The 20,863-nt window shown below is 36.5% G+C and overlaps 1 protein-coding gene across 1 annotated transcript in view; it reads left to right on the top strand.

Moving 5' to 3' along the window:
• TCEA1 (transcription elongation factor A1) overlaps nt 1–20,863 on the top strand; it is a 60,897-nt gene extending 40,034 nt beyond the window's left edge. The window contains 5 exon segments of the mRNA XM_036264241.1: nt 1,198–1,298; nt 1,301–1,354; nt 3,490–3,636; nt 18,700–18,771; nt 20,668–20,863. Coding sequence (XP_036120134.1) covers nt 1,198–1,298; nt 1,301–1,354; nt 3,490–3,636; nt 18,700–18,771; nt 20,668–20,676 — 383 coding nt within the window. The 3' untranslated portion in view covers nt 20,677–20,863.

The raw sequence follows: 20,863 nt of genomic DNA, 5'->3' as shown, positions 1-20,863 counted from the left end.
ATTTGCTTGATTAATTATAAATTTTATTTCTGTATAATATTTTTTATTTTCTTTTATTTGTATTTTTTAGTTTCCATCTTGGTTGTATTGTTTTGATGGCAAAGGAGAGGGCCATCTATGTTCTTTTTATTCTTTTTGTTTTCCTGTTATTCAAAAGTAAAGTACATAGTATTGATAGCATTTTCATTTTTCTGCCGTGTAAATGAGAATGTAGCATCTCAATTGAAGTTGAGCAAAAGGGCATGGAAAACACCTAGTAATTATGAAGTTGGATTTCACATTTGGGGACAACTCAATAAAGCAGACACAAACAATCTCCTGAGCTCATTAACCTGGTGGGGATTACCATGGAAAGGTCTCTGGGAGAGGGGCTTTACATGTAGGTACAGGGAACAGGGAACAGTGTGATAGTGGGATTTTCCTGGCTGAGGAAATACCTTATTAGAAAGGGACATCCTCTGCGGTGGCTTATGCTTTTTAAACTTTTTTTTTTCTTTATTGATTTTACAGAGAGAGGAAGGGAGAGAGAGATAGAAACATCAGTGAGAGTGAACATTGATTGGCCACTTCCTCATGCCCCCCACTGGGAATTTGGCCCATAATCTGGGCATGTGTCCTGACTGGGAATTGAACTGGTGACTTCTTGGTGCATAGATTGAGCCACACCACTGAGCCACACCATCCCGGGATGGCCTTGTTCTTTTGAGAAGAATCTGCTAACCTAGCTGTTTGCTGAGCTGGGGGAAGAAATGAACCTTCATGACCACCATGAATGGTCTTATATGGTTTGCAAGAGAACTGTAGTGCTTGCGACTTATAGGATCCTTGGTAGAATTCGGGTTTGGGCAAGTTAAAGCTTGTAAAAGTTCAGACTGTTTTTCAAAGTTTCTAATGAAGATTGAGTACCTGAGTGTCTTTTTGAAACCCTTTTAATGTGTGCACTTCTGGCATTAAACATTAAGAAGAAAGCATTGCTCACTCATAGCCTAAGAGTATAATCACTGTTATTTGCCAGTTACAAATCAAAGAATTGGGTAGAAAAACAGAGCCTTGTTGTTAATTTAATATAAATTTGAAAAAAAAAATTTTGTGAATTGCTTAGAAATTTCAGAAATTATTAATTTTTTGGGGGGGAGTCAGAATAGGAAAAATTAATTTTACCTTTTAATTTAACCTTTTTTCCTTAATGGTCTATACCTATATATCAAGAAATAAGGAATACAGACATGAAATACAGAAATAGAGTATGAAGTAGAATATCAAATCTTAAGGATGCAAAGAATCCAAGTTTAAGGAAGAAAATGTACTGTGTGGGAATATTCCTCCTGACTTATTTGCTAGAATGACAGCAGAGGTGAGTGTATCTGAATATATAACATTTCCATGATGTGATTCCATATGTCATGTGTAAAGTCTGTTTAAATCATAAAGTGATATATGAATATTACACATATAAATCATTATTAGCTATTTGGATGTATTTGTTTATACAATATATTAGATGAATATTTAAGAACATTGAATCTCTTGGCATTTAATACTTTGTCCCTTCCACAACTGTACCATGATTTTGCCTTAAATCATTGAAGACAAAGTGTTTTAACTTATGGATTCATGTAGAATTGAAGAGTTGAATTTTCAGTTGCAAACAAACTTTGAAACTTCTAAGCTCTTTCTATGATTAAACCCTACAAAATTGGTCATATCTTACTGACCTTTCCTTAAATTTATACAGAGAATAATGGGAAAAATGAAATTCATAGCTGGCTATTTATAGACATAGCTGTTCATAGATAATAGCTATAGTGTGTCAACTGGCAATTTTCTTAAGCATCTAAGATAGTGAATTCTTTTTGTATAGCTAATAAAAATTGCTATATTTTTAAATTATTTTTTTTAAAAACCTCATTAAAAGTTATTTTAAACTTTCACAAAATGGAGAATATAGTGTAATGAAATCCCATATATCGGTCACGCAGGCTTCAGGTATTCTCAAGAATTTGTACCCTTTTCATCTGTTCCTTTTTTCTTTTTTCCTCCTTTTCTCCTGAATTGTTTTCAAGCAAATCTCTGACATTATGTTCTTTTACCTCTACAGACTTGAGAGGTATCTTTAAAAATATGATATTTTTCTTACATAATGTCATCACCACTTCCAGCACAGCTATCAGTAATTCTTTGGTATTATCTCATATCTAGTTCATAGCCTTTTTTTTCTGGTTGTACATTTATTTTGTATCAGGATCCAAAATCTATACATTACCTTTAATTTATAATTGTGTGTGTGTGCCCCTACTTTTTTCTCCATGACATTGACCTGTTGAAGAAGCTAGTTTATTTTTTCTGTGTCTTACAATATAAATTGTTTGTGAATTGTCTGTTTTTCTTTATGAGGTTATTTGACTTTACCAGTTCCATTTTCTGTTAACCTGGAAGCTAGTTCTATAGGCTTAACTACATACGAGTTGAACTTTTTTTCCTGCATAAATGCTTCATAAGTGGTGCTTTTTACTTCATATTGTATCGTATCAGGAGACACATAATTTCTTGTTGCTCTACTCTTAACTTTCTGAGATTCATCAGTGAGTTTGGGTACTGACAGTCTGGTCCCTTTGTTGTCAAGTTCTCCTTTTCCTTTTGCTCTAATGTGTTATTCATCCACTGATGATCCTTGTCTGAATTGGTTGTTTTATTAGGAACTGCAAAATAGTGATTTCTAAAATTCTGTCCTTCCTTTTACATTTACTACCTAGATTTTTTTGATGAAGAAGCACTTTCCCTTATATACTCTGTTGGTTTGGGTAGCAAAGGCATGGTAAATGTGTAATATTTTCCCCTTTAGTTGACAGTTATCAGAATGAGGAGTTAGTGTTCTAGTATCTGCCAGTGGGGGCTTTTGTTGCTGTTCTTGAATGTGTTTGTGTGCTCTCATTTTTTAAATATCACAATGGACTTGTGACTATATCCATTGGGCATTGGTTCTTTATAGTAATTTATTTTGATGGCTGAAGAAATTGTCCTATCTTTGGCCAATGGGAACTCCTTCATTTTGGCTCCTTTGTCCGTTTGACTTGAAAGTCTTAAGTAGCTTCTGTGCTTTCCGGCACAAGAAGATGATCCGGCTTATCTTGTGCATTTCTTGACTCAAAACTGGAACCAGACATTTCTCCAAAGGCTCTTGTTTCCTGTTGTGGGAAGGAAATGGCGCATCCCAGTCTGGACACTAGAGGTGCTTATTATAACTACAGGATTACATTGTTTATAAGCCTTTAAGCAATAATTAAATGAAAAATTCACATTTGAAGAAATTTTAGAAGAAAACAAACTCTAATGAGTTCTTTAAGGAAAAATATAATTTTTTTCACTTTTAAGACTTTAAAAGTTTATTTGGTTCTATTATTATTAAACTAATTGAGCATTTAAAAAAAACAAAACATTCAAGATCAATTAGAAGACACCTGTAACAGAGTTATTCTACCTTCCTAATAGGAAATGGCTAGTGATGAACTCAAAGAGATGCGGAAAAATTTGACCAAAGAAGCCATCAGAGAGCATCAGATGGCCAAGACAGGAGGAACCCAGACCGACTTATTCACATGTGGCAAATGTAAAAAGAAGAATTGTACTTACACACAGGTTTGTGCTTGTTTATAGATTCTTATTTTTATATTAAGAATGCTTGTAATTTCTGTTTCAAAACAAGTAGTAATGATAATTATCAGTATACTTTGATATTTTTCAAGAGGAAATATGATCTTATAAGAATGCTTTCTTGATACTAAAAGGTTCCAATTAATTTGAAATAAGTTGATTTGTTTATTCTTTCATGGAAGTTGTTACGGTGAAAGCTGTATTAAGCAAAATTTATAAAATACAGAATTTAGTAAAATGACCATGTTCTTTAAGGTTAATAAGCAGTTGATTATTGGTTAGTATGTAAACAGGTTATCATTCTATTTATTTGGCAGACTCTTATCATTGAAAGAAAGTTCTTTGTTCTCTCTCACATAGAGTGTGGGTACTTTTAGCTTAATTGGTTTCTAGGTTTTTATTCCCTTTGTGCAACATATTGATGACTTTTATATTTATATACGATGTGATTAACCTTTTTGTTTTTGAACAGCTGAAAGAGCTGTGTTAAAGTTATTTTAGTTACATGTGCATATGTGATAATGGTGTTTTATCACTGCCATTAATTTCATTTGTCAAATAGGTTTTTGTCCTGTATCTATACTCTGCTAAATCAGAATTTTCTTCCGAAGGAATAACTTACTGTTGTGTTTCAGGTTAATAGAAATATTTAGGGAATTAAATTTTCTGCTTGACAGAACATTAAGCACTTAAAAAATAACATTACTAAACTCTGTTGTAGGAAAGAACCTTTATTTTTTTTTATATATAAAAGTACTATATTTGAAATGTTAAAAATCCAAAAATTATAAAAGATTAATCATTAGTGGCAAGTTCCAACAAGGATGACTAGTTTGTTACGTGGCTTTCTACATTTTTATGTATATTCTTGCAAAGATAAATATATATTTTGTGTGTTTCTCTAAACACATTGGTAGCATATTCTCCAAGATTCTGCCTCTTAATTTTTAAAGGTGTATAATAATTTATTTCCAGATATATTTTATTTAATCAATATAAGGTCCTTTGCCTTCTTTAAGTGTTTCATTTAGTCATCGTTATGTATCTGATATTTCAGTATTTTATTTTTTAGAAGTTTTACTACTGTTACCAAAATATATCATCATATGAAAGTGATCTCAGAAAATTATGAGTTGAAATTGCTTTATTTTCTTTTAATCAGTAGAAAAATCTCAGCAATAAAAATTCTATCCTAAAAATGCCACATAGTAGAATTAAATATAAATAGAAAGGTATTTTAAACTTAAACCTTCTTTTCAATGTAAAAACAGCTATCATAAAAAACATTGTTTCTTTTAACGGAAACAACCTAGTTTAGAGATGAAGTCTGTATGATTTTCTTAGAACAAAAAATTCTGTCGTTGGATAGAAAATTTCCAAATTTGTTAGCAAAATGACAGATTTTTATAAAAGAGTTAAGTGTGACTCTTAGTTAATGAGTCCCCACCAGGAGATCAGAGTTTTTCCCAGAGAGAAAAAGCTCCTTCATATTTGCTTTTAAGGCCCTGGGGAGCAATATTAAATATATGTAAAGTATTTCAGAAGGATTTTTTTTCTTTATTGATTTTTTAGAGAGAGAGGAAGGGAGAGGGAGAGAGACATAGAAACATCAATGAAAGAGAACATGAATTGGCCACCTCCTGCATGCCGCCCCACTGGAGATTTGGCCCATAACCTGGGCATGTGCCCTGACCAGGAATTGAACGTGTGACCTCTTGGTGCTTGCGTCGACACTCAACCACTGAGCCACACTGGCTGGGTCAGGAGGATTTTTTAAACTATTTTTATCTGAAGGCCTTGAATAGGGAGAATCCTGTTGGTTTGAGATGGCTCTTTATCTTTGAGCTTTTGAGTTAAGAGTCATGTTTATAGTTTATGGCTATCATGGAGCTTCTGATCTTTGAAGTGGTGATATATTGAGATTTTATCATCTCATTAAAATTAAATATACCTTATTCAAAATGCAGTATTGTTAGTATTTAGGTTCTTGCCTTCACCCATCTTCCCCATTACTTAATTAAACTAAAGAATAACTTTTACCTTTAATAACATTTTGTCAAATTCATTCAGGAGTGTATACTTTTAATAAATAACTAGTTTGGTCTTGAAACCTTTGGTTCCAGTAACATCAGGAGTCTATAACCTTGTGTAGATAAAATCCTTGAAAAATCATACTAGCTTATTTATTTTTGTTGAGTTCTTCATAATTTACATTTTTAATTGTAAAATATACATAATATTTACCACCTTTATCATTTTTAAGTACACATTTTAATAGTACCTTTATGATGTTGTGACAATCTCCAGAACTCTTCCTCTTGCAAAACCGAACCTCTAGACCCATTAAACAATAACAACCCCCCCCCCCCATTCTTCCTTCTCCCCAGCTTCTGGCAAACACAAGTTTTTGAATTTAACTATTTTAGGTAGTCAAATGGATAAATGGAGTTACACAGTATTTGTATTTTTCTGACTGGCTTATTTCACTTAGCATAATGTTCATAAAGGTTCATCTATATTGTGGCATGTGCCAGAATTTTCTTCCTTTTTAAGGCTGAATAATAATTTATTGTATGTATATTGTAAGGAATTGGGGGTGCCGCCGAAAAACAGAGAGGAGACTAGAGAGCCAATCAGCCGAATAAACAGGGATCAGGCTTTATTGGGTACACTCCGGGCAGGTTCACAGACTCCGGGGGTCGAGTCCTAGAAGCCGCACCCGATGCTGGGGTTTGGGCTTTTTTATATCTGCCCGTTGCAGCTGAGATTTGTCTGTTAGGGTTTGACCTTGCGGGGGCTATGCATGGGAGCCTCTGGAATGTGAGTCGATAAGAGCAGGATGGGAGTTAGTCTACAAGCTCGGGGCAGGCCGGTCCCGGAACAGGGTGGGAGGCAAGGCTGAGCAAGCGAAACAATGGTCGAGCAGTTTGCCTGGCCCCAGTTCCCAGGCTATCGGACATATATTATATTTTATGTATACATTCATCTATTTTTAGACATTAGGTTCTTCCGACTTTTGAATTATTGTGAATAACGCTATGAATTTGAGGGTACAAATCACCTCTTTGAGTTATTGCTTTCAATTCTTTTGGATATATATTCAGAAGTGGGATTGCTGAATCATGAGATCATAGCAGGCATTATGACCTATCACAAACAGGTCATCCTTCTCGACCATCCAATGCCCTCAATGGTCCACGTAGGTGACATTGGTCAGATAGATGTTCATGAAGGCATCAGTGTTGAATGTGCATCCATGGGCCATGCTCAACCCACGGGTCCATGACTGGTTACCTGGCCCAGGAGGACTACAGCAGAATGATCAGACTGTTCTCAAAGGTGGCTCACTCTTTCACTGAGTAGCTCGCCTACTTTCTTCTGTACCACCTGAATTGTTTCCAGTTTTTTTGTCATGGGCATTTAATGAAATCATAGATGGAACTAAGATGTTTCATTAGTAAATATGAATATATTCCTTCCATTAAATGTGTTAATTTGTAGTAAAACAAAAATAGAAACAATGTTTGAAAGATGAAATCCAGTTATTCTAAGATTTGGCTTTTCAGACATTTTTTTTTTTTTTTTATCCTCACCCGAGGACATTTTTCCATTTTTTTGTTCAGGTAGAGTGGGAGGGAGAGAGAGGAACAGAGGGAGAGAGAAACTTCGACGTGAAAGGGACACATCGAGTGGCTGCCACCCACACAACCGACCAGGGCCGGGGACAAACTGCAACCGAGGTATGCGCCCTTAGCGGGAACCGAACCCGGGCCTCTCCAGACCACAGGCCGACGCTCTAACCGCTGAGCCAAACCGGCCAGGGCTTCAGACATATTTTGAGCCATGTTTTCTACTCTCTGGTACAACCCTCATACATGAAATTTATATCATTTATAAAATCTACAAACATTTCCTACTTTGGAAACTATTATCACTTAATGATATTGGTATTTTATTTTAATTCATTGAATATGCTTCTTATGTAAATATTATTGCTTTAATTTCTTTAATTATGTAACTATTGATTATTTCTTATTTTCAAAATTATATTGTCTTGCTTATTGTTCAGTGCATTTATGTGAAAAACATTTCAAATTTTCTTTAAAAGAGAAACTTAAATTGTAGAATAATTGAGACTTTCAATTTTTATATTGAGCATGATTTTATCATGCTTTTCATTCTTTAGATTCTGAGAATATTTACCAAACCCTCACATATGATGTAAATTTTCCTTTCCTTTTTGCTATACTATCTCTATTGCATTATGTTTCTCTATTCTTTCAGTCTTTTATTTCACTTGAATGTTAATGTTACCACATTCCCTAAGTAAACAGATAGCAATCAGTATTTTTTAAAAAACATAAAGCAGACTTCCGGTCAAGATGGCGGGTAGGTAAACGCAGTATCGTGTCCTCCCACAACCACATCCAAGTTACAACAAAACTACAGAACAACTACCATTCAAAATCGCCTGAAATCAAGCTGAATGGAAGTCCTACAACTACGGAATTAAAGAAGCTGCATCGAGACTGGTAGGAGGGGCGGCACGACGGGCTGGTCCCACACCCACGTGTGGCGGATAAAAATCAGGAGGACACCTCGGCTGGGAAGGTCCTTCCTGAGGACTGAGGGGTCCCCGTCCCACACCAGGTGCCCTGCTCAGGGTTCCAGTGCCAGGAAGAGAAGTCCCCATAAATTCTGGCTGGAAAAACCAGCAGGAACTGAGTGAGGCTCAGGGAGGCTGACGCGGCTGGAGCCCCAGGCAACTCCTTAAAGGGCCCGCGCACGGACTTATCGGACTCTCCCTCTAAGCTTGGAGGGGAGGCAGCTCGAGGGGAACCAGAGACATACAGGGAAGAGCCGTTTGGCACTGGAGCGAGGGCTGGAGAGGGGGCTTTCTCTGGGAAAAACGTGCTGTCAGAGGCCTTTGTTCCTTTGGGGAGCCCTTCCCTGGGGGCAGCAGACAGCCGCCATATCTGGGACTCCAGCAACCTGGCTCACACTGGTAGCCCCGCCCTGCTGACTCCCTGAGGCCCCGCCCCGCCCCACCCAACTTTCAGGCCCACCCAAGCTGTTGGCACTTGCTTAACCATAGAATTGGCCTGACTTGGATCCTGCTTCAGGTTTTCCTAAATTTTTTCAAACGAGCAGCATCTGGTCTCAGCTAGCCCCATACCACTCATTAAGTAATACACAGAAACAAACACAGGGAGGCAGCCAAAATGAGGAGACAAAGAAACAGGTCCCAAATGAAAGAACAGAACAAAGCCCTAGGAAAAGAACTAACGAAATGGAGATAAGCAACCTAACAGATGCTGAATTCAAAATACTGCTTATAAGGATGCTCAATGAACTCAGTGAGGGCCTCAAGAGCATAAAAAAGTACCAGTCAGAAATGATCGATGCACAGTTAGAAACGAAGGAGGCTTTAACTGAAATAAAGAATAATTTACACAGCTTCAATAATAGAGTATGTAAATCCAAGGGGCAAACCATCGATTTGGAATATAAGGAAGCAAAAAACGCCCAATCAGAACAACCAAAAGAAAAAAGAATCCAAAAAAATGAGGACAGTGTAAGGAGCCTCTGGGACAACCTCAAGCGTGCCAACATTCGCATCTTGGGGGTGCCGGAAGGAGAAGAGAGAGAACAAGAAATCGAAAACCTGTTTGAAACAATAATGGCAGAAAACTTTCCTAACTTGATGAAGGAAACAGACATACAAGTCCAGGAAGCACAGAGAGTCCCAAACAAGATGAACCCCAGGAAGCCCACACCGAGACACATCATCATCAAAATGCAAAAGGTTCAAGACAAAGAGAGAATCTTAAAAGCAGCAAGAGAAAGGCAGCTAGTTACCTACAAGGGAGTTCCCATAAAGCTGTCAGCTGATTCCTCAAAAGAAACTTTGCAGGCCAGAAGGGAGTGGCAAGAAATATTCAGAGTGATGGAAAGCAAGAACCTACAACCAAGATTACTCTATCCTGCAAAGCTGTCATTTAGAATTGATGGCCATATAAAGACTTTCCCAGACAAGAAAAAGTTAAAGGAGTTCACCACCACCAAACCGTTATTATATGAAATGATGAAGGGTCTTTTTGAAGAAAAAGATAAAATATATGAACAAACAAAATGGCAATGAATACATATCTATCAACAATGGAATCTACAAACAAAATGAACAGATAGAACAGAAACATTCTCATAGATACAGAGAACATTTTGTTGGTTGCCAGATGGGAGGGGGTTTGGGGGAATGGGTGAAAAAGGTGAAGGGATTAAGAAGTACAAATTGGTTGCTAAACTGACAAACCTCAAAGGGAAAGGGGCTGGGGGGGTGGGAAGAAATAAACCAAAGAACTTATATGAATAACCAATAGACACAGACAATAGTGTGGGAAAAGGCGGGAGGGGGGCGGGAGTGGGGAGGAGGGAGTCAATGGGGGGAAAAATGTGGAACATCTGTAATACATTCTACATTCAACATTAAAGATTTAAAAAAAAACAAAAACATAAAGCACTAGAAAGTACCTACTTTTGGACAATATGGAAAATACAGAAAAATCTGAATAAGAAATTTAAAATTACCCATCACTTTGCCATCCAGAAAGAAGAATGATCAATATTTTGGTGCCTGCAGTATTTTGTGGTTTTTTATATAGCTAAAAACTATTAACTATTTTATATATTTCACTTAGCTACTGTAATATAAGCATTTTCTTCTTAATTTTTTTTTCTTTTAAATTTCATGGGTTTTTTTTAGCTATACTTTTTAAATTTTATTTTTGCAAGAAATCTTGTTTTTTTCATCACCATTTATCCCCTCTATGCCCTCTTCTACCTCCACCCAACCCCGCCCCCCAATACCCAACCACCACCACCAGAGCTGTCTGCCTGCTCTCTGTCTATGAGTCTGTCTCTATTTTGCTTGATAGTTCAGTTTGTTCATTAAATTCCACATATGAGTAAAATCATGTGGTAATTATCTTTCTGTGACTGGCATATTTCACTTAGTATAATGTTCTCAAAGTCCATTCATGCTCTCACAAAGGGTAAAATTTTGTTCCTTTCTACAGCCAGGTAGTATTCCATTTTGTAAATGTACCACAGCTTTTTAATCCACTCATTTATTGTGGACACTTGGGCAGCTTCCAGATCTTGGCTATTGTAAATAAAAGTTGCAATGGTCGTAAGGGCTCACATGTTCTTTCGAATTAGTGTTTCAGTTTTCTTCTGATAAATTCCCAGAAGTGGAATCTCTGGGTCATAAGGCAGTTTCATGTTAAATTTTTGAGCTAACTCCATACCGATTTCCACAGTGGTTGCACCAATCTGCATTCCCAACAGTACATTCCTCTTGCTCCACATCCTCACCAGCACTTGTTTGTTGATTTATTGATGAAAGCCATTCTGACATGTGTGACATGATATCTCATTGTGGTTTTAATTTGCATTTCTCTGATGATTAGAGACATTAAACATCTTTTCATACATCTATTGGCCATCTGTATGTCCTCTTTGGAGAAGTGTCTATTCAGGTCTTTTGCCTATATTTTAATTGGATTGGGTTTTTTTGTTTTGTTTTGTTTTTTTTAGTGTTGAATTTTATAAGTTCTTTACAAATTTTGGATAGTAACTTCTTATTAGATGTATCATTGGTGACTACGTTCTCCCATGCAGTGGATTGTCTTTTTATTTTGTTGATGGTCTCCTTTGCTTTGCAAAAACTCTTTAGTTTGATATAGTTCCAATTGTTTATTTTTCCTTTTTTGTCCCTTGCCCGAGGATATATAGCAGAGAAAATAATGCTCTGAGATACATCTGACATTTTACTGCCTATGTGTTCTTCTAGGATTTTTATGGTCACGTGTCTAACATTTAAGTTTTTAATCCATTTCGAGTTTATTCTTGTGTACGGTGTAAGGTGGTTTAGTTTCATTTTTTTGCACATATCTATCCAAATTTTCCCAACACCATTTATTGAACAGACTATTTTTAGTTCATTGTATATTTTGCCTTCTGTGTCAAATATTAATTGACTATAAAGGCGTGGTTTATTTCTGGACTCTATTCTGCTCCATTGATCTATATGTCTGTTTTTATGCCAGTACCATGCTGCTTCATAACTCTGTCCTTGTAGTATAGTTTGATGTCAGGTAGCATGATTTCTCCAACTTTGTTCTTCTTTCTCAAGATTGCTGTTGCTATTTGGGATCTTTTGTGGTTTCATATAAATTTTTTAAACATTTGTTCTAGTTCTTGAAGGACTCCATTGGTATCTTGAAAGGAATTGCATTGACTGTAGATTGCTTTGGATCATATGGACATTCAATGATACTACTTTTTCCTATCCATGAACACAATATATATTTTCATCTTCCTCAATTTCTTTCTTTTTTTTTTTTTTTTAATTTTTTTTATCCTCACCCGAGGACATTTCTTGTTCAGGTAGAGTGGGAGGGAGAGACAGGGAGAGAGAGAGAGAGAGAAACATTGATGTGAAAGGGACACATCGAGTGGCTGCCACCGCACGACCGACCAGGGCCGGGGACAAACTGCAACCAAGGTACATGCCCTTAGCAGGAACCGAACCCGGGTCTCTCAGGACCGCAGGCTGATGCTCTAACCGCTGAGCCAAACCGGCCAGGGCCTCAATTTCTTTCTTCAGTGTCTTATAATTTTCCTAGTATCAGTCTTTCGTATTTTTGGTTAAATTTATTCCTAGATATTTTATTCCTTTTGAAGCAGTTGTGAATGGGATTGTTTTTGTTTTCCTTTCTGATAGCTATTTATTGGTATATAAAAATGTAACTGATTTCTGGATATTTTGTATCCTGCTACTTTATTGAATTCATTTATCAGTTCTAATAGTTTTTTTGGTGGAATCTTTAGGGTTTTCTATATACAATATCATGTCATCTGCAAATAATAGGTTTTACTTCCTCCTTTCCAATTCAGATGCTTTTTATTTCTTCTTCTTGTCTGATTGCCGTGGCCAGGACTTCCAGTACTGTGTTGAATAAGAGTGGTGAAAGTGGGCATTCCTGTCTTGTTCCTCATCTTAAGGGGAACGCTTGTAGTTTTTGCCCATTGAGAATGATGTTGTCTGTGGGTTTTGTCATATATAGCCTTTATTACGTTGAGGTATGTTATCTATATTCCCACTTTGTTGAGAGTTTTTATCATAAGTGGGTGCTAGCTTTTATCAAATCCTTTTTCTGCATCTATTGATATGATTATGTGGTTTTTATCCTTTATTTATGTGGTGTATCATGTTTATCGTTTTGCGTATATTATACCAACCTTACATCCCCAGAGTAAATCCCATTTGATCATGGTGCATGATCTTTTTAATGTATTGCTGGATTCGGTTTGCTAATATTTTGTTCTGGATTTTAGCATCTATGTTCATCAAGGATATTGGCCTATACTTGTCTTTCTTAGTAGTGTTGTTATCTGGTTTTGAAAGTAGGATAATGCTGGCCTCAAAATGAGCTTGGGAGTCTTCCATCTTCTTGTATTTTTTGGAATAGTTTGAGAAGGATAGGTGTTAGCTTTTCTTTAAATGTTTGGTAAAATCACCTGTAAAGTCATCCAGTCCACGGTTTGGTTTGCTGGGAGTCTTTTGATGGCTGCTTCTATTTCACTGGTTTTAATATGTCTGTACAGATTGTATGATTCTTCCTGATTTAGTTTTGGAAGGTTGTAGTTTCTAGGAATTTATCCATTTCTTCCAGATTGTCCAGTTTGTTGGCATATAGTCGTTCATAATATATATATTTTTACAATTCTTTATGTTTCTTTAGTGTCAATTGTTACTTCTCTTTTATTTTATTTATTTGGTCCTCTCTCTTTTTTGCTTGATGAATCTGGTTAAAGGTTTGTAAATCTTGTTATCTTTTCAAATAACCAGCTCTTGGTTTCATTGATCTCTTTTGTACTTTTTTCTTTTATTCCATTTTATTTATTACTGTTCTGATCTTTATTATTATTTTTCCTCCTACTCACTCTGGGCTTTGTTTGTTGTTCTTGTTCCATTAAGTGTAAAATTAGATTGTTTATTTGAGCTTTTTATTATTTCTTGATAGGCCTGTAATACTGTGATTTTCCCTCTTAAGACTGTTTTCCCTGTGTCCCACAGATTTGGGGTTGTACTCTCATTTTCATTTGTTTCCAGATATCTTTTGATTTCTTCTTTGATCACTGTTTAGTAACATGTTATTCAGTGTACATGTCTTTGTGTGTTTCTCAGTTATCTTTTTGTGATTGATTTGAAGTTTCAAAGCATGATATGATTTCAGTCTTCTTGAATTTATTGAGACTTGTTTTGTGTCCTAACATGTGTTCTATCCTAGATATGTAGTTACTTCTTCCTTTCTAATGTTTACTTGAAAAGAATGTATATTATGCTTCTTTGGGGTGGACTGCTCTGAAGATATCAATTAAGTCCATTTGATCTAATGTGTCATTTAAGATGACTGGTTCCTTGCTGATTTTGTCTGGAAGATCTATCCATTGATGTCAGTATGGCTGTATTATTGTCAGTCTCTCCCTTTATGTCCGTCAAATTTTGCTTTACATATTTAGGTGCTCCTATGTTGGGTGCATACATTTTTTCAAGGGTTATATTCTCTTATTGGATTGCTTCCTTCATCATTATGTAGTCTTCTTTCTTGTCTCCTATTATAGCCTTGTTTTTAAGTCCATTTTGTCAGACATAGGTGTTGCCTTTTTCCCTTTTCTGTTGCATGAACTATCTTTTTCCATCCCTTTACTTTTAGTCTCTGTGTATCTTTTGTTCTATGATGACCTATTGAAGACAGCATATACATGTGTCTTGTTTTCTTATCTATTCAGCTACCTTTTCTCTCTTTGTTGGAGCATTTAAGCCATTTACATTTAAAGTGATTATTGATAGGTACGTATTTATTGCTATTTTATTTTAACTATGTTCTTTTTCTCTTCTTCCTCTTCCGCTTCTTAAAGCAAGCCCTTTATATCTTATAATACTGGTTTGGTGGTAACAAACTCTTTTAGCTTTTTCCTGTCTGGGAAACTATTTATTTCTCCTTCAATTTTAAATGATAGCCTTGCTGGGTAAAGGAGCCTTGGTTATAGATCCATATTTTCCCATCACTCTGGGTATTTCTTGCCAGTCTCTTCTGGCCTGAAATGTCTCCACTGAGAAATCACCCGGCAGTGTCATGGGAGTTCCCTTGTAGGTAACTGACAGCCTTTCTCTTATGACTTTTGAGATTCTCTCTTTGTCTTTAACTTTTGACATTTTAATTATGATGTGTCTTGGTGTGGGCCTCTTTGGATCCATCTTATTAGGAACTCTGCACTTCCCGGACTTGTATGTCTTTTCCTTTACCAAGTTAGGGAAATTTTCCGACATTATTTCGTCAGATAAGTTCTCTATCCCCTGCTTTCTCTCTTCTTCTGGTACCATTATGACACAGATGTTGGTACACTTCATTTTGTCCTCATTTTTTAAGGTTGTTTGTTTTTTTCTGGCTACTCTGATAGGGTGATTTTTCTACCTTGTCTTCCAAATCCCTGTTTTGATCCTCTGCTTCATTGAGCCTACTGTTTATTCCTTCCAGTATATTCTTTATTTTCTGATATGGGATTCTTCATTTCTGACTGTTGTTCTCTTTATGGTTTTTATTTTTATTTTTTCATGCTGTTGAGCATCCTTATAATTTTTACTTTGAACTCTATATCTGATAAATTGCTCACCTCCACTTCATTAATTCTGGAGAATTATCTTGTTCCTTCATTTGGGGCCTGTTTCTTTGTCTCCCCATTTTGGCTGCCTGTTGGTGTTTGTTTCTATGTATTAGGTAGATCTGATATGACTGCCAGTCTTGGTAGGGTAGCCTTATGTAGTGGGTGCCGTGTGGTACTCAGTCACTCAGTGGTCCAATCACTAGAACTTGGTGTTCTAAGAATGTTCCTTGTGTACTTTGTGTGGGCCCCTCTGTTATAATTTAATCTTGATTGCCATTGGCCCATTTGTGCATGGGCTTGACCCTCAAGCCGGCTCAATCACCAACACAGTGTGCAGGCTGCTGTTCAGGTACTGATCACACGAAGCCAAATTTGTTCCAGCAGTGGTTTGTGGCTGCCAATATCTTCCTGTGGATATACTGTTTGTGAAACTTATTAGATTCTGCTCTGTTGTTGTCTGAAACTGGCTGCTGGGTGTATTGGTTCTGGGCCTCTTTGGAGGTTCTCTGGTACAGGTCAGTGTCAGATGCTGTCTGTGATTCGCCCTGAGCAACCTTTGTGGAGCTATCAGAAGCTCCCTCTGCTGAGGCTGGGTACATGTGGAAAGGACCAAGCTATGCACCAAGGTGTCTTTTACTAGCCCTGGGCCCAGGAGCAAGTCAGGCAAATACTCAAAGCACCCAGAGATCTGCCTCTGCCTGCTGGCTGTTAGTCTCAGTTACTTAATGAGCCTCCGGCTATCATCCTCAGCAGGGCATAAGCTCCAGGGGGGGGGGGGGGGGGGGGCTGAGAGGGATTCCAATAGGTGGTGCTATTGCTTTCCCCCAGGCTAATGCTGCATTGGTGGGGGAATGCATATGTTGCCTGAGAACTATGGCTTCTGCAGTAAGGGGGAATGACTCAGCAGAGGGATCCCGGTGGCTGTCCTCTCACCTCTTTCGCCACAGCTACCAACTCTAGAGTCTCCTTACACAGCTCTATTCCACTCTGCCTGTACCCTCCCACCAGAGTCCAAGGTGATTGGCTGCAACTGATATCTAGTGTGTAGGCCCTTTAAGAGGATGCCTGCATTTCTAGATGTCTCCCTGGCAGACAGAAATACTGCTGCTTTTCAAAGCCAGATGTTAAGTGGGCACCTTTTCTGGTTCTGTTGCTCTAGGCTGGGGAGCCTAGCTTGTGGTTTAGACCCCAGACTTCTCAGGGGGAACTCACACACCTGAGCTATCCCTCCAGCACTTCAGCTGCTGCCTGTGGGAGCCTGGCTAGCCCGCACTGAGACTGCACTTCCTACCAGTATCAATGTGGGCTTCTCTTTAAGTCCTTAGTTTTAGTTTGGTACTGGGAGAAGGTTAGTGTAGCTTCCACTTAATCTGCCACCATCTTGGAATCTCCCCTAATTGTTTGTTTTTGTTCTTTTAAATTTTTGTAAACATCTTAACTATAATATTTCATCAAGTGAATGTACTCTTCATTTTTTTTAAGTGCTTGCTTCTGTAACTAAGGAGCAACTTTCTCTTATTATTATTTATTAATTTTTAGAGGGAGAGGGACAGACATATAAATACCAGTGAGAGAGAACATTGGCTGCCTCCTGCATGCCCCCCACTGTGGACCAGGCCCACAGCCTGGGCATGTACCCTGACTAGAAATCAAACTGGGGACCACTCAACCACTGAGCCACACTGGCTGGGCTTATTTCATTATTTTCTTGTTTGTTAAGTTGATTACACTGTTTGTGCCATTACAAAATCATACTCTTCAAGCATTCTTGTATGCAGATTTTTTATCCCAAATTTTATTGAGGAAAAATTAACAAATACAATTTTATATATTTAAAGTATGCAGTGTGATAATTAGATATACATTGTGGAATGATTCCAAAGATCAAGATAACTAACACATCAATTGCCTCATGTAGTTAATTTGTGTGTATATGTGTATGTTGAGACTATTTAAGATCTACTTTAACTATAGTCATGCTGTACATTAGATCCTCAGAACTTACTCTTATAACTAAAGTTTGTTCCCATTGATTTACATCTCCCCATTCCCTCCATCCGCCATCCTCCGGCAATTCTCTATTCTCTGTTTATATTAAATCAGCCCCCCCCCCCTTTTTTTTTAGATTCCTCATAAAAGTATCTGTTTGTATTTGTTTGGTGTATGTCACTTAGCATAATGCCTCCAGATTCATCCATATTGTCTCAGTTGGCAGGATTTCTTTCTTTTTTTATGGCTGATTAAAATTCCATTGTGTCATATACTACTTTTCTTGATTTATTCGTTGAAGAACATTTAGATTGTTTTCATATCCTGGCTATTATGAATAGTGCTGCAATGAATATGGGCATGCAGATATCTTTTTGATATAGTGATTTCATTTTCTTTAGATAAATACCCAGAAGTGCGATTGCTGGATCATATAGTTTAATTAAAAAACATTTTTTACACCCAAGTAGTATTCCATTGTGTAAATGAACCACAGGTTTTTTTTTTTTGGTTTTTTTTTTTATTGATTTCAGAGAGAGGAAGGGAGAGGGAGAGAGAGAAACATTGATGATGGGGGAAACATCAAGGCCACCTCCTGCACAACCCCTACTGAGGATCGAGCCCACAGCCTGGGCATGTGTCCTGACTGGGATTTGAACCGGGACCTCCTACAGCCACACCCCAGACAAAATAGCTTTTTAAAAAAATTTTTTGAGGACCATCCATACTGTTTGTCATAATGGCTTTACCAATTTACATTCTCACCAACTGTGTACAAGGGTTCCCTTTTCTTCACATTAACATTTGTTATTGCTTGTCTTTAATAACAGCCATTCTGACAGTTGTGAGGTGATATTTCATTGCGGTTTTGATTTTCCTGATTATTAGTGATGTTGAGCTGTACAAACATCTTTGTATTTCTAATTACCATCTTAGAGTAGATCAGATATTAAGTTTCTAGATCATAGAGAATATATATTTATTTGTCAGAATGAAATATGCTTAACTAATCTTTTAATGACCATTTCTTAGTGCTTCTTAATGATGATGAAATGTTTCATGTTAGTCATTTATAGAAAGTATAATGTATGATGACATTAGATGATTTCCCACTTATCTGGGATAATTTAAACATAAGGAAGGACTTAGAAAAATGAAGTTTGGAAATGCGTGTTCTTCTGACATTAGTTTATTAGAACTTGTTTCAGGCTGTTATATTTGTGGTACCATTGTGGTTATTATCAATTTTCATGTAGAATGTTCTTGTTTAGGCTGGATTTTTATAGTATTGTATAAAGCCGTATTTTTCACTTGATTTTGCTGCAGGTACAAACTCGTAGTGCTGATGAACCAATGACAACATTTGTTGTCTGCAATGAATGTGGAAATCGATGGAAGGTATGACAACTTCTTGCATTCATATTTTTCTCATTTATAATAGAATGATTTCTTCGTGTCTTTCATAAGCCTATTTAGATATTTAAATATATACATGTGTTCATGCTGTTCATTGTAACGGGAGTCTATAATGAACCGTTTGTAATGGAATACACTACTTTGTAGTCTGTTAGAAATAAACAGTGTTAACTTTTCTACCTTCCTTGTTTTGGTTGTAGGAATAACAGGATTGAATCTTATATGCTTGATTACTGTATCATAGTCCTGTATATACTATACTTGTCCAATTGCTTTGACTCTTGTACTTCCAGAAAATCTGTTCTTATTTATTACTTCTCTCCATAGATTTTGTTTCTGGAAAAATTACTTAGTTGAAATCTAGTCTAATGGCTTTAGTGTTATTTAGGAATTACCGACGGACACTGTCATTGTTTGGTGGGCTTTTTACTAAGCCTTCATATTGCCTGAGTACTCTTGAATTAGCCCTGCACAGACAAGTTTATGTTACTTAAATGATTCGTGCTTGAGTGTTTTTTATGAGCCACAGTAATATAATTTAAAATTAGGAGAATTCCATATTCATCCTAAGGTTATTTTTATTGTTATAGATATGGGGATGTTAGGGTGTGGGATTGGGGAAGCTCACATAGTAGGAATATAGTCTTTGGAGCCAAATAGGTTTTTTTACTCCTTTGCCACTTACCCCTACTGAACTGTAATTTTATCATGTATTAAATTTAAATAATACCTACATTACAGGTTGTGGTGAGGAGTAGAGGTAATATATTTAAAGTGCCTGAAATTGTTGGTGTTCCATAAGGGCTGATTTTTTTTTTTATTAGTTTTTGTGAAGTTGGTACAAGATATTTTTTTAAATATACTTACATAAATGTTTATTTTGAATTATTCACATAGGTTAAAGCATTTTCTGAAAATCAGAAGTGAATTTAAAGCCAGACAATGGGGGAATATTCTCCCCATATATGGTATGGGACTTTGACTCTAGACACTATTTTAGGGGTTAAGACCAATAAGTACCCATTTTATTATATACAAAGATTTAATTCTGAGCTGGGAAAGGTACTGGTATTGAGAGTGTCTCCATGGTTTGAAATAGTCTCCTATCCTGAGTTGACAGAAGATTTTACATTGATATAAGAGGGATGTTCACACACCCCTCCCCCATCCTGTTGAGCAAATCTGGCTTTTCCACATAGCTCTCTTAGATTTGTTTTGCATGATAGATTAGTAGTAGTAGTAGTAGTAGTAGTAGTAGTAGGTATATAACAGTTTGTTTTGAATACAGTCAGTTTGCAGCAAAAGTTCTAGCATAGTGCCTACTGGATTTAAGAAAGTTCATTTTAATGTAGAAATCTGATGCCTAGGGTGGCTTACACTAGAAGGCCAGATTAGAGAGGTTCACTCTTTCAAAAATTAAATTTATTGGTGTAACATTGGTTAGTAATACTATGTTTCAGTTTGTACAATTCTATATATACAATACATCATCTGTATATTGCATTCTGTGCTCACCACCCAAAGTCTAGGTCTCCTCTGTCATTATATATTTGACCCACTATACCCTCTTCGTTCTCCTCCAAACCCCGTTCTTCTCTGGTACCACCATACTATTTTCTGTGTCTAAAAGAGAGGTTCTTGATTTTTAAAAATTTATTAAAAATGTCTTTAGCTATATATTTCTACTAATTCTAAGTTGGAGAAGGCAAACACTTAAGGTAGGTGATTATTTATTTCTGAAATATATAGAGTCTTTTTAAAAAATGCCTCTTAGCAGTATAAAGTGTGTGTTGTGTTCTGTTGTGTTAAATGGGGGAGAGGATACACCCTATTGTCTGTATTTAAAGGTCTCACAAAATATTTCTCCTTTTTTGACAGTTCTGTTGAGCTGGAAGAATTGGCAAAGTGTCTGGACCATTGAGAAAATGGATTTTGTAACTAGCTTTAAAACTAGGCCAAGGAACTAGTTTTTCTGCAAATCAGATTTTTAAAACACGCATCCCTTGGGTTAGTCTTTGTTTTTGACATAGCATCCTTTCTTAAATGCCTTCTGTAGTTTCAGATCAGTAGAGAA

Source organism: Molossus molossus, unplaced genomic scaffold (assembly GCF_014108415.1).
Source record: "Molossus molossus isolate mMolMol1 unplaced genomic scaffold, mMolMol1.p scaffold_m16_p_16, whole genome shotgun sequence".
Lineage (NCBI taxonomy): Eukaryota > Metazoa > Chordata > Mammalia > Chiroptera > Molossidae > Molossus > Molossus molossus.
Note: the sequence above shows the minus strand (reverse complement) of the source record. Positions and strands in the feature narration are given on the sequence as shown.